Source organism: Belonocnema kinseyi, chromosome 9, assembly GCF_010883055.1.
Source record: "Belonocnema kinseyi isolate 2016_QV_RU_SX_M_011 chromosome 9, B_treatae_v1, whole genome shotgun sequence".
Taxonomy (NCBI): Eukaryota; Metazoa; Arthropoda; class Insecta; order Hymenoptera; family Cynipidae; genus Belonocnema; species Belonocnema kinseyi.
The window spans coordinates 118,478,922-118,494,377 of NC_046665.1; the positions used below are offsets into that span (position 1 = coordinate 118,478,922).

The following is a 15,456-nucleotide window of genomic DNA, read 5'->3' on the forward strand; positions in this document are numbered from 1 at the left end:
TCAAAAGACTTTTGAAAATTTTACGAGATTTTAGAGATTTCAAGGAGTTTTAAAGGATTTTACAAATTTCAGGGTTTTAACAGAATTGTACAGGATTTCAAAGCTTTTAAGGCATTTCAAAAGATTCCAAAGAAATTTCATAGAGTTTCAAAACATTCAAAAATTTGGAAAATGTTTCAAAGAATTTATAAAAATTCCTCGAGATTTCAATAGATTTCAAGAGTTTTAAAAAGATTCCAAAGGAAAAAAAATTTGTTTGAAACATTTCAAAAGATTTTTGAAAATTTTACGAGATTTTAGAGATTTCAAGGAGTTTTAAAGGATTTTACCAATTTCAGGGTTTTAACAGAATTGTACAGGATTTCAAAGCTTTTAAGGCAATTCAAAAGATTCCAAAGGAATTTCAGAGAATTTAAATTATTTACAAATTATTTAAATATTTCGAAGAATTTATAAAAATTCCTTAAGGTTTCAACATATTTCAAGAGGTTCTTAAAGTATTATAGGGATTTCAAGGGATTTTATACGGTTTCGAAGCATTTTTAAAAATATTTCGAAGGATTTATCAAAATTCCTCGAGATTTTAACAGATTTGAATAGTTTTAAAAAGACTCCAAAGAATACAATTTTGTTTAACATTTCAAGGGGTTTCTGAAAATTTTACGAGATTCTAGAGATTTCAAAAGATTTTAAGGGGTTTTGAAGGATTTGAAAATTTTCAGGGGTTTAAAAGAATTGTGCAAGATTTCAAATCTTTTAAGACATTTTAAACGATTCTAAAGGGATTTCATAGAATTTTCAAAAATTAGAAAATTAGAAAAATATTTCGAACGGTTTATAAAAATTCCTCGAGATTTCAACAGATTTCAATAGTTTTAAAAAGATTCCAAATGATTACACATTTTTTTTTAAAACATTTCAAGGGGTTTCTGAAAATTTTACGAGATTTAAGAGATTTCAAAAGATTTTAAGGGGTTTTAAAAGATTTAAAAGCTTTTAAGGCATTTAAAAAGATTCCAAAGGGATTTCAGAGAATTTAAAAACTTTACAAATTTAAAAAACATTACGAAGGATTTATGAAAATTCCTCGAGATTTTAACAGATTTAAAGAGTTTTTAAAAGATTTTAGGGATTCCTAGAGATTTTATACGGTTATGAAGCTTCTGAGATATTTAAAAGATTCAAAAGTATTTAGACAATGATTTAAGCATTTCAAGAGAATTCTAAAAATTTAATGAGATTTTAGAGATTTCAACAGATTTCAAGTTGTTTTCAAGGATTTTACAAATTTCAGGGTTTTAAAAGGATTTACTGGTTTTTAAAGCTTTTAAGGCATTTTAAAAGATTTCAAAGGGATTTCAAACAATTTAAAAACTTTTCAAATTTTAAAATTGTTTCCAAGGATTTATAAAAATTCCTGAAGGTTTCAACTTTTTCAAGAGGTTTTTAACCGATTTTTGGGATTTCAAGGGATTTTATATGGTTTTCAAGCTTTTTAGATATTTTAAAATATTCCAAAACCAAAGATTTTAAGGTGTTTTGACAGGGTTTCAAAGAGATGATCTCATTTCAAAGTTTAAAAAAGCTTTGAAAACATTTTGAAAGATATTACAGATTTTAAAATAATTCACGCAATTTCAAATTATTTTAAGGGATTTTTCCATCCTTGCACGATTTTATGGGAACACGAAATTTTTTTATTGCTTTCGCATTAGAAAAAGTGAACAAAGCTTCAGAAAGGAAATTTGAGATCTCTGAAGAGTTTTCCAGAGATTTCAGAGGATTTCAATAGATTTCTGTGGATTTTAAAGATTTTATTTTGTGGGATTACTAGGGCTTTTATTTTAAAAAATGATATAGAATAAATAATATGAAATTTCGAGGGATTTCAAAGGATCTGAAAGCGATTAGTTTTTTTTTAATTCCTGGGAATTTTACGAGATTTCAATAGAACTTTAGAGAATAAATTAAATGAAATTTCGAAGGATTTCTAACGTTTCACATTATTTAAAGGATTTTATCAATTTAAGCGATTTTATTCATTTCAAAGGATTGCAAAGAGATTCGTTTTTTTTTTTAACTTCAAGAAATTTTACAGAATTTCATACTTTTTGAGGATTTTTAAAAAATGTCAAAGAATTTTAAAAAGCTATCCAATTTCAATGATATTCAAAATCTTTCGAGGGTCTCCAATGGTTTTATTTTTAGAGAATTTTATAGAATTAAAGTTATTGAACTTGCGATATATTTGAGAAAGACTGAAAAACAGAAAATTAATAATAATTTTAAGAAACAAGCTTTTATTAAACATAGCGACCTTGAAAACCTTAAAAACCTGGAACAAATTATTTTTAAGACTGATATAAACAGACTTTAATATTGTGAATAATTCTACAAGTTTGAAATTTCTCCTCCACTAATTTATAATGTTAAAGTATACATTTTAAAAATTATAAAAAATTTTAATTGAAAATTTCGATATGAATTCAGTTTCAGAATTAGAATGAGCCATATCCATTCAACGGATTTTTCAAGGGAAAACACTCGGTTTTTGAACGTACACCAAATTTCAGAAGTTTAAAAAATATTTCTAAAGATTTCAAAATATTTGAAAGATTTAAAATTATTTCAAAGATTTTGAATTATTCAATAGGATTTTTAACATTTCATAATGTTTTCACGAATTTCAAATATTTAAAAAAGGCGTGTACACGCCAGATTTCAAAGATTTCACAACATTTGCACAAAGAAGAAGAATTTTAGATGAATCCAAAAGATTTTATAAAGATTTCAAATAATCCAATGATTTTAACGAATACAAAATATTTCACAAAGATTTTAAACATTTTAAAAATTTGAAAGGATTTCACAAAGTTTAAAAACATTTTAGAAGAATTCAAAAGATTTGTTACAGATTTTAAATAATCCAATGATTTTAATAAATATAAAAGGTTTCATAATGATTTCACAAAGACTTTAAAGATTTCATGGATTTCAAAGATTTGAAAAAGATATATACACCACATTTCAAAAAATTCACAAAGATTTATAAACTTTTAAAAGATTTCAATGATTTTAAAGGTTTTTTTAAGCATAGTAAGTCAGATTTATAAGATTTTCAGAGATTTTATAAAGATTTCAGAAGGATTTTACAAATATTATTAATATTTAATACAAATGTCATAAATATTTCGAAAGAATAAAAGACATTTAAACATTTAAAACGATTTCAATTTTTTTTTTAAAGATTTCAAAAGATTTCACAAAGATTTAAAACTTGACAATTACTTTAATCGAATACAAGAGATTTCAGAAAAATTTCACAAATATTTAAAAGATTTTAGAAAAATTTGAACACAATACAAACATTTCAAAGATTTCACAATGTTTTTCAAGAATTCGTCAGGATTTAAAAACATTTCAAGAATTTAGCACAGTACATCCAATTTCAAAGATTTCAAAAAAATTTTCAAAGATTTTAAACAAATTCAAAATTTTTCAGAAAACTTAAAAAGATTTAAAAAAAGGGACTGTAAACCATATTTGAATGATTTAAAAAAATATAAAAAATTTGGAATGATCTCAATTTTTAAAAAGAAGATTTCACAAAGATTTCCAAATTTTCAATTACTTCAAATGAATACAAAAGATTTCAAAGCATTTAAAAATTATTTAGAAGATTTTAAAAGAGTTTCAATATTTCGAAGAATTCATAAGAATTTAAAAATATTTCAAAAATGTAGTACAGAACATCCAATTTCAAAGATTTCAAACGAATGCAAATTTTTTTAGAAGATCACAAAATATTTCACAAATATTTTAAAGATTTAAGGAAATTATGTGTATACCAGATTTCAATGATTTAAAACAAATGTTCAAAAATTTTTAATGATTTCAATTTCTATAGAAGATTTTACAAAGATTTATAAAATTTTAAATACTTCAAATGAAGAAAAAATATTTCATAAAAATTGTATTAAGATTTTAAAAGAATACAAGAATTTTAAAGATTTAAAAAAAGGTATAGTACGCCAAATTTCGTAAATTTCAAAGATTTTTAATGCTTAAATTATTTCAAACGAATACAAAATATTTTAGAAAGATTTCACAAATATTTGAAAGAGTTTATAAGGATTTCAAAACATTTGAAGAATTTAGTTCAGTATACCAGATTTTAAAGGTTTCAAAGCATTTCGCAGATTTTAAACGATTTCAAAAGATTTCAATTATTTAAAAAAAAACACAAAAGATTTCACTAACAAATATTAAGCAAGAATTTCGCAAATAGTTCATATATAACATAAATATTTCACAAAGATTTCAACGATTTAAAGGATTTTAATGACTCCAAAGATTTAAACAAATTTTTTTTAAATTCTGAAAGTTTTTATAGAATTTTCAAGATTTCGCCAAAATTTGAATTACTTCAAAATATTTCAACGAATTCGCAAAGATTTCAAAGCTTTCAAAAAGATTTAAAAGATTTTAGAGCTTTTACAGAAATTTGAAAATGTCCCCAAAGATGGGAATTTCCATTCATGTATGGAACTTTGATGCGCCGCTGCAGAATGCGCAGGTGAGTGAAGTGCGCATGTGCTGTAACCATGTTGAATGGAGGAGAAGGAGCAGAATATAATACAATCATGGCGTCAAGCGTATTACTTTGTAATAGCTTTAGTACACACTTGTAAATTTTTTTGGAGTTGCAGCAGTGAAACAGTCTAATATTGTGAGCGCAATTAGATTTATTGCAATTAGGGATTTTCCACAAAAAGGAGAAGGGTACAACAGGAGAGGGAAAATTCTAGACAAGCGTCGAATTCCTTACAGTTTAAGTACACCCTCGTGGAACATTTTGGAGTTCGATCAGTGAAACAGTTAAATATTGTGAGTGGAATAAGATTCAGTGAAAATAAACATTTTTTTTGTAACGTAGCCTAAGCATAGTTCTAGATTATTTTAATAAAACATTTTCAGATAACGAAAGAAATTATTTTCTATTTAAAGTGCGACTTATGCTCGCACAAAATTAATCATTTATTTATGGTTCTGCTTTCTTTGAAAATTGTTGTCCAATGAAAATTAAAATCGCTCCTTTTTTACACGTATAAAAAATGTTTATTTAATTTATTTGCAAAAATAAGGAGACCGGGAAAAAGACCTTGAATTTTGTTCCTAAGAATCGCCTGACACCCTGAATAATAAAACTATAAATAAAAACGTTGGGCATAAATATTAAAATTAATTTCTCATATAAATGCATACTTCAATATTTAAGCCTCCTGTTTTTATTCTTAGTCTTAATATTATTATACTATTAATGCAACCGCCCTTTTCAGAGTCCATGATCTTGTTTCTTTTTCCTATATTTTAATGAAAGCTTGTTTAAAAAAAAGACAGTAATTAAAATATAAATGATTAATAAATAATTTAGTTTCAAAATACTTTTAATATTGTTATATGAACAGATTCCTACCTTCGCCCATGTATCCATAACCAGTAACAGTGCATCTTTTTCCTGCCGTATGACTAACACCTCTCGCAGGTAGACAAACTAAACAGACACCGTCTTTAAGTTCAGCTTGGCCGTGTAGTTTCAGCAAAGCAATATCGTTGTCCAAAGTTTGACTATTGTGATTGTGATGAATATAGGTTGTTGCAACTCTTAAAGTTTGTGCACCAGGACTTCCATATTTTCTGGTTAAATCGTGATCGCCAACTCGGACGTAAATCGCGTCACCTGATCGAACGATACTGAAATAAAAACAATTCGTTACAAGTTTTTCTTGTAAATTTATTTACGCTGATTTATTTATTTCTTAGACTTCACACTCTTTTCTAAGTATACATTTCTTAGACTTCGGATTTTTTACTTGTATTTCCTAGACTTTACACTATTCCCTGTATATTTCTTACACTTTAACCTTTAGAGGACGGGGGTGGTCTAAATATCGACCACCCAATGCACACTAGCTCATGTTTTCGGGCGAAATTTGGTGAGTTGAATAAGGGGAAAATAGTGAGAAACATCCTGGAGACTTTTTGACCTTGATAATTCGTCATTCCAAGGTCAAAAAAAATTTTTTTGGACTAAGAACTCGGTTTATACATTTAGCTAGATGCGCTCAGTACGAAAATATTCGTTAGCGAACATATCATATCCATGAACTCTTCATCACAAAATTTCATCAGGAGAACTATTATCATCTAATCCAGCATTAGGCTGCACACCATGATTTCCTTCAATGAAGGGATGTATGATAGGATTGAAAAAAAAACCTTTTCCGTCCACTTGAGGTCTTTCAAGGTATTTTCGAAACGTATTCCAAGAGGGAGATCGGATTCATCGAGTGACTCTGTGTCACTAGCTTCATGAGATGACTCAAGTAGATCAGGTTCGTCCAAAGATGTAGATCCATTAGATTTATCCACAGACGCAGATGCATCGACTTGTAAACGCTTATCACTTCGTTTGCTTCGAGTAATGAAATCAGTTTCATTGATCAAATAATCATTAATTGCATCATCACTAAAAAAACTCTCATCCGATGAAACTGGAACGATTCGTTTCCTCTTGAGTTTTAGCACTTCTCTCTCAGGCAATAAGGCTATGAATCTGTAGATTCATACATGTAGATTTGTGAACCGAACGACAGAAACTCTGGAACAGTTGACAGTCACCTAATGACCCAGCGTGAACGTAGGCGCAGTTGAGGAGTTGAAAAATCGTTGGCAGCCGTCGGTGCTGGTCAATGACACTTGTGGAAGTAAAAAAGGTAACAAACAGTTGCCTGTAGCTACGCTCGAAAAGACACGGGGTGAACATAGGGACAATAGAGGAGTTGAGAAAAAGTTGATAGACCGGTGCGTCTCGCATACTCATATTCAATTGTTCCTTACTTGACGTTGTAAGTTATAAGTTTTACGACTTTCGGTCTGCACAGTGAAGGGGATAAGGTGAATATGTTGCAGATCGCTACTATTGATCCATAATCTATTACAATTAGAATTTTCGCAGCAGATATTTATTTGTTATATTATTACCATTTTTTGACACTATTGGTGAGAAGGAATAGAACTATTATCCAAACATTTTATTAGATTCTTCTCTCTGCTAAAATGGCTGACAATTATGCTTGGAGTAGTGGCGAGTCCGAACCGGAGACACAAGATTCGGACAATGAAGAAATTGATGATCCTGATTTGGGAGATAATTGTGACGGAAATCAAATGTTTGAGGACGCTTATTTTTACACATCATGTTCGGAAGGGTAGTTTGAAAAATTATTGGTCTACAGATCCGTTACTGCCCACCCCAATTTTTTCTCGAATAATGTCTCGCGATAGGTACCTTTAAATTCTGCGTAATTAACATTTCCACGATAACGAAGAAATTACAAATCACTCTTCAGTGAAGATAAAGCCAACAATAGACCACCTACAAAACAAATTTTCTGATTATCAAAAGTTTGGTATGGGTATTACTGGCGATATTGTCGCTCACTTCTTACAGCCTTATTTTTATAAGGGTCATGTTATGTATGTAGATAATTGGTATACATCACCTACTTTAGCAGAATTTTTACACGAGCGTGATACAGGAATATGTGGCACGGTGAAAGCGAACAGAAAAGGAGTGCCAAATCTCGACCACAAATTAGCTCGAGGTGAAGTACAAGTCGCTCATAATGATACATGGATGACAACGAAATGGGAAGATGAACATAGTGTTCGCATGCTTACAAGTGTACACCAGCTTGAATTTATCGCAACTGGAAAAATAAATCACCAAACAAAAGAAGACATAATAAAACCAACCTGTGTTCATGAATACAATCAAAATATAGGCGGTACAGACAATATAGATAGACAATTATCTATAACGGAATCCGTGCGAAAAACAATGAGGTGGTATCGCTAGCTCTTTTTTCACATTCTTGATCTATGATTATCTAATGCTCATGCTTTATATAAGATGAGAAACGCAAAGCCTCTATAATTTCCTTCATTCGATTACAGGTTGTTAGATCGTTATTGGAACTTGTTCCTACTGAAAGGTGCGCTTGCAACAATGATTCTCCTACTCGATTAGTTGGCCGACATTTTCCGAGGTATGCTACAAGTCGAAGGTGCCACTTGTGCTCTTTGCGTAAGAATAAAAAGCAAACAATATACATTTGTCCTACTTGTGATATTCCTCTATGCGCCGCACCATGCTTCGAAGAGTACCACACCCAAGAGACATTGCCATAAGGTCAAGCACACCAACGTGAGAGGCAAGGGGACTCACACAAATCCAGAACCCCGAAGGGATCGTTTTTTCGCCACATTCACGTCGTCGGTTCTGGGTCACGCTAAGAGCGAAAGTCAAAGTATTTCTTCTATAAAATTCGATAGAGCTACTGCTTTTTTTTAAATGTCTATTTTAGGAAGACATCGTTCACCTTCATTTTAGATAACAGGAACTGAAGAAGCTATTGTACATCTTCATGGATGTAGTTAGAGTTCATTGCACTTTTGGTAGGAAAAAGATCGTCATTCTGAGGTCAAGAATGATGTCAAGACGTTTGCCACTATTCTTTTAGTACTAGCCACATAAAAACAAGCATGTACCAACTCTGAAGCTAAAATAGCAACAAATAAATAAATGTATCACTTGACCTTGAAATCTCGATTTTCAAGCTCACGTCTGCCTTCAGGATTTTTTGCACTATTTTTTTCTTACTCAGCGCATCAAAAAATATGGGTATACCAAACTATAATGCTGAAATATCATAAAAAGTTTTTTTTTTATATTGGCCTTTACGTTTCGGATGGGGGTGGTTGATATATCGACCACCTGTCAGGTCGGGGACTTGAAATGAGTTTTCTGTTGAAATTATGCATAAATTTTTGGTCAAATCAAAACTCGATTTGAACGGACATTTTCCCGTCCTCTAAAGGTTAAACCCTTTCCCTTATATTTCTTAAACTTCACACTCTCTTATATTTGTTTCTTAAACTTTATACTCTTTTCTACGCATACTTTAAACTGTTTCACTTTTTTTTTAACTTCACACTCTTTTCTATACATACATTTCTTAAACTTTACACTCTTTTTTATACATAGATTTGTTAGACTTCACATTCTTTTCTATATATTTGTAAGAGTTTACACTCCATTCCTTATATTTCTTGGACTTCGCACTCTTTCTGTTATAATTGCCTAATATTTTTTAGACGTCACACTATTTCTTTATATTTCTTAGACTTTAAACTCTTTCCTTAATATTTCTTAAACTTCACACTCTTTTCTATATCTAAATTTCTTAAACTACACAATCTTTTCTACGCATACATTCCTTAAACTTCAAACTCTTCCCCTAATATGTTTTAGACTTCACACTCTTTCCCCTGTATTTCTTAGACTTTAAACTCTTTCCCTACTACTTCTGGACTTCGTACTCTTTTATATATTTTTGTTAAACTTCACACTCTTTTCTATAGAATTCCTAGACTTCCCACTCTTTCTTATATATTTGTTAGACTTCACACTCCTTCCCTTATATTTCTTAGACTTTAAACTCTTTCCTTGATATTTCTTATACTTATCACTCTTTTCTATATATATTTGTTAGACTTTACATTCTTTTCCTTATATTTCTTATACTTTACATTCTTTTCTATGTATTTCTTGGACTTCACATTCTTTCCGTCATATCCTTAGACTTTGAATTCTTCCCCTAATATTTCTCAGACTTTACACTCTTTCCCTTGTATTTCTTAAACTTCACACTCTATTCTTTGCAAACATTTCTTAGACTTCACAGTCTTTTCTATATATTTGTTAGTCTTCACACTCTTTTACTTATATTTCTTAGACTTTAAACTTTTTCCCTAATATTTCTTGAACTTCATACTCTTTTCTATAGATTTCTTAGACTTCACACTCTTTTCTATTTATTTGTTAGACTTCACACTCTTTCCCTTATATTTCCTAAACTTCACACTCATTCTCTAATATTTTTTAGACTTCACACTTTTTCCGTTATGATTTTTACATTTCGCACTCTTTTCATTATAATTTCTAAACTTCAAACTCTTCCCCTAATGTAATTTAGACTTCACACTCTTTCCCTGATAATTCCTAAACTTCAAACTCTTTCACTAATATTTATTCAAACTCGCACCTTTTCCCTTATACTTTTAAGACCTCACACTTTTTTCTTTATAATTCTTAGACTTCACAGTATTTCCCTTATATTTCTTAGACTTCAACTCTTTTCTATATATTTTTTACACTTCACTCTCTTTTCCTTATATTTCTTAAACTTCGCACTCTTTTCCTTATATTTCTCAAATTTTACAATTCTTTCCCTTATAGTTCTTAGACTTCGCACTCTTTCCCTTATTCTTCTTTGAGAATTCATGTCTTTGATGGGTCAAAATATTTTTTTTTTTAGTTGATAATTTCATTATTTGGTTGAAAATTAATCTTTTTTTGAAAATTGAACTATTTTGTTCAAGATTCGCTTTCTTTTGTTTTAAATTAATTTTGTTAATTGATACTTTAACTATTCAATTTTTGGTTGAAGATTAATCTCTTTCCCATTATCCTTCTCTTTTCCTCTGTTTTCAAGGAACGTCCAATTTTAATCTTTTGTTTGTTTGAGTGTGAAATGAATCGGCTCCGAAACTCTTTTGTGCAGGCGCATAAAACCTATTTTAACTAGTTTAAAAAAAATTCTATTCAACTTACTTTGTGACGCAATGTGCGGCTGTCAGGACCCATTGTGTTCCAATTAGCGCACCTCCACAGAGATACTGATTAAGGGAGTTGATTAGGGCAACTTGCCAGCACCATTCATTGGCATCTGCATCCTCACCACCCACAACTCTCGCTCCTCGATCGGCACTTCGAGCTTGCACTGGAGCTCGAGAAGTACCTTTCACCCCGCAAACGTATTTGCTGTACACAGGACTTTTTGTTGTACTTGCCAAAACAGTTGTCGTTTCAACTGCAAGAATATCATTAACAAATCAACCACAATTCCAGAGATCATAGTGGTACATTAATTCAATTTTAGGTGAAAAAGGGGGGTTTTCACGCTAAAAGGGGATTTTATTTATTATTATAATGTTCTTACGAGGTACATTCAGAAAATAACGAAAATTTTTTTATTTCGTGGGTTTGGAGAGTCCTAGTTTCAAAAATTTGTTCTATTATGTTGGTATACATGCCCCGGAAGTATGATAAAATGCAGTGATCCCAACTTTGCACATGAATATCAGAAATTACCTCATGCATAATGCGTATATATTGTAAATAATAGCATATTTTCTTTAAATTCAAAAGCTGAATTTATATTTTATTGACCAAAGTGTTTGTATTATTATTATTTTCTCTCATGAAAACTCAAATCACTTATTTCTGATATTTATATGCAATTTGTAAAAATTATTTATTTTAATTTCAATAATTGTTGAGTCTACCCTATTTGAATCGCGCGCCAACAGCGACCAATGAGGGCCGCTGCGCCAGGCAAGCGCAGTAGCTCAATGTGCCAAAGTTGGGGTCACTGATCAAATGTTCAGCCAGAATCTCTGTTTCAGCTGCATTCATTGTTTACAACTGCTAAGGTTAGACGGGTTTGTGTGAGCATGGCGATTTTCGTTTGTTGAAAAAATAGACCAAAGAATTTGTATCAAATTTTGCGTAAAAAATGAAATAAAGTGTAACAAAGTGTGTGAAATGTTAACAAAGGCCTCTGGTGAGTCTGCTATGAGTAAAACAAGAGTTTACGCGTGATATAAGCGTTCCCAAGATGGCCGCGAAGACGTTGAAGATGACGAACGATCCAGTATATCAACAACGGATGAAAATATGAGAAAAGTGAATTAAATGGTTAGGGAGATCGCCGAATCAAAATCAGGGAAGTCGCTGATTGTTCAACGCCGTTTGCATGATGCAATCCGAAAAAAACGCCCGGATTTGTGGAAAAAAAATTCATGACTTTTGCACCACGATAATGCATCTGCGCCCACTTCATTGCTTGTTCGTGAATTTTTGGCCAAAAACAATACTGTAACGATGCCCCAGCCACCAAATTTGCCAGACATGGCTCTCCCTAGTGTACACAAAACTATGAAATCCCAAGAACGTCTTTGGGATGTTCCTAGGACGTCCTATGTCAGGCCAATCAACGTTTCTAAGACTTCCAATGTCCTATAGATGACCTAAGGACGTCTCGAAGACATGGGCGTTCTCGGGACATTTTTCGTACTGACATTAGACGTTTTAAGAGCATCTCTAGGAAGACCAAAAGTCATATTATAAAACACGTCCTAGGGACGTCCCAAATACGTCTCTAGGACATCCTTAATTCGTATGCCGACGGGGTATACGTTTGACTTTTCCCGATTTCCAAAAATAACGAGAAACTTAAGGCCGTGTGATAAGTGGGTCACGTGACCAGATTCCTACCTTACCGACACTGTATTTCCCAACTTATTTTTACAGAAAGTGCCAGATCCAGTTCAAAATTTTGGATAATAAATAAAAAACACTAAGAAAGGTGGGTCTGGTCGTAAATTTGTATAACTATTAAAAGGTTTTTTTACTTTTTTCATAATTATTAGAATTCATGACCAGACTCACCTTCCTTAGTGCTTCTTATTTATTATCCCCAATTTTTCAAATCGATGTGGCGCTTCGTGTGAAAATAAGTTGGGAAATAAAGAAAGTGTCGGTATAGTAGGAATCTAGTCACGTGACCCACTCTTCACATGGCCTCAATGGGCCGTCGTTTTATAAGCACAGATGAAATTAAAAGCGCATCCCTGAAAGAACTAAAGGCTATCAAAAAAATCGAGTTTGAGAAATGTTTCGAGGATTGGAAGAAGCGCTGGTACAATTGCATAATATCTAATGGGGACTATTTTGAAGGCGACAACATTAATGTAGACGAATAAATAAATCTGTTTTTCAAAAAACGAAGATTCTCGTTATTTTCTGAACACGCCTTGTTTATCATGTGTGGCTACCTCCTAAGCAGTTAACAGTAGCGCCCCTTTTTTTTTTTTAGCAATTTTCGTGTTTCAATAACATTTTTTAGCCAGCTTTGAAATTTTTTTTGAAAACTGCAGTATCTTCTGTACTGATAAAATACATCAGAAAATAATGCAAGAAGATCAAAGATTGTAAATAGATAAATGGAAAATCCGAAGACCAAACAAACTTGAACGCGCCTACGGCGATGAAAACGATGAAAACTCGTAACCTCCATTAGTAGCGCATAGAGACTGAATCTTACATAGTGGATTTAAACACATAATTTATGGCGGCTGGCGACCTCTGTTTTAAATGTATAAAATTAATCGAACTTAAAACTAGATTTCTACTTTTATCGATCGCCAAGAATTATTTTAATTTGTGTCTTTATTTTCACTTTCAATAACAGCTGTTATTCTTAATAATAAATTTTTTATTAGTTTATTCAATGTTAAAATAATATTTATTTCAAGTATATCTTAAAATTGCATTCTTTTAAATAATATAAACGATTATTAAATTAATAGATATATTGCGAAATCACCAAATTTAATAATATTATTATATAAATTATAAATAAATTTTTTATCAAAACGTAAAGTTATTATGAGCTAAATTACAATTAAAAAAATTTATTATATTAATGTTTTAATTATGTTAAAGATTTAATGCTGAAAAACTTATTATTTTTATATTCAAATTAAATAATATCGTATTTTTATTTAAACGTTATCTAATCAAAATTTATTAACTATTTAATATTGGAGCTATATCAATTCTAAATGTTACATAATTGAGTCATAAAAATTTTTTTTATTCATGTTTTAGTTATAATAATATTTTCATGAGTTCTATATTAGCAAATTATAAAAGTTAATAATATTAGGTTATACATGCCCTATAATTTTTTATACAAATATTATATTCATATTTAAAATTATTTACAGATTTAAAATTAAATATAATTTAAATAAATTTTAAATTGGTTTATTCATTGTTACAATAATTATTTTTAAAATTTTATCTTAAAATCTAATTTTCTCAAATAATATAAAAGATTATTAAATGAATAGATATATTGTGAAGTCATTAAGTTTAATAATGTTATAATATAAATTAAAATTTAATAATAAAAAATAAAATATCAAATTACATAAAGATTGGATTTAAATTGTTTAATATTTAGTAACATAAATATGTTATTTCCTCTCAGATTATGTATTTTAATATTGGCTATTACTTTCGTAATAGATGTTTCTTTTTTTTTTAAATAATTGTATTACAATTATATAATTTGTTATGGTGCCTCCGATATTATGAAATGAGTATTTAAATTTAATTTTCTAAATTATATGTACACATATTTTAATTTTTTAACTTAGCTAGAAAGCTTATTAATAAATTAAATGTAGAGAAATCCAGTTTGAAATTTGAATGAGAATATAATGTAAACATTATTTGAATGTTTTCATTAAAATAATTGTGTAATGTTTTTTATGTTGTGAAATGATTAATTAATTAACAACTAATTTTACAAAAGCTCACATTTTCTGGAATTAGTCCAAGAGTTTATTATTAAATAAAAAATTTATATTGTCTCAATTACATAATTTTTCAAATGATTCTGATATACTGAAATGTGTCTTTGCATTCGATTTTTCAAATCATATGAAAATATGTTTGATTTCTTTCTGAAATTAGTATCAAAAGTTACTAATAAAACAAATTTTTAAAAATGAATGTGATATTTAAAAAAATGTAGAGTAAACATTTTTCCTATGTTTGAATGAAAATGATTATTTAATGATTTTTAAGTTATCATTTATCAAAAAATCAATGAATTGTTAGATGACTAATTTTTTCTCAACACCAAAATAGATAAAGATTCAATTATAAATTTTTTTGCTACCATATTATAATTCCGGAGTTTTTAAGAAGAAAAAAATGTTTTCTTTTTTTACATCTGGGTAATCGTTTTGTTAATTTTCAAAGAGATAAGTAAAATAAAATTATCGAAAGAACTTATTTTAAGAATTAGAACAATAAAAGCGTCTTAATAATTTTGAAAGATTTTGAGAATAATTTTTTTTAAACAGTTATGGGAAAATTTTAAACAGTTAATAATTAATTCTGAAATAATAATTGTTAATTTTAAAGATTTCAAAATTGTTAAAAAATAGTATGGAAGATTTTAATAAAATTATTTCCATTTTCCGTGATTGAATTCAAATTTAGGTAAACTTAATTTTTTAAGGCGTCAAGAGTCTTAAAACGTGGATATTTTATGAAAAACCGACAAAGTGAAATTTTACATAAAATCAATACCTTCTAATTAGGATGAGAATGTAAAAAGATAAATTTATTTTTTATTATTTAATTTATTCAATAATTTTATTAAATTAAATTTATTTATTAATATATTATAA

General features: G+C 29.4%; 1 protein-coding gene across 1 annotated transcript in view; it reads right to left on the minus strand.

Moving 5' to 3' along the window:
• LOC117179835 (protein masquerade) overlaps positions 1-15,456 on the minus strand; it is an 86,269-nt gene that overhangs the window by 16,324 nt on the left and 54,489 nt on the right. The window contains exons 8-9 of the mRNA XM_033371981.1: positions 10,739-10,997; positions 5,477-5,754 (exon numbers count right to left, since the gene is read on the minus strand). Of these exons, the coding sequence (XP_033227872.1) occupies positions 5,477-5,754; positions 10,739-10,997 (537 nt within the window). The remainder of the gene's footprint in view (positions 1-5,476; positions 5,755-10,738; positions 10,998-15,456) is intronic.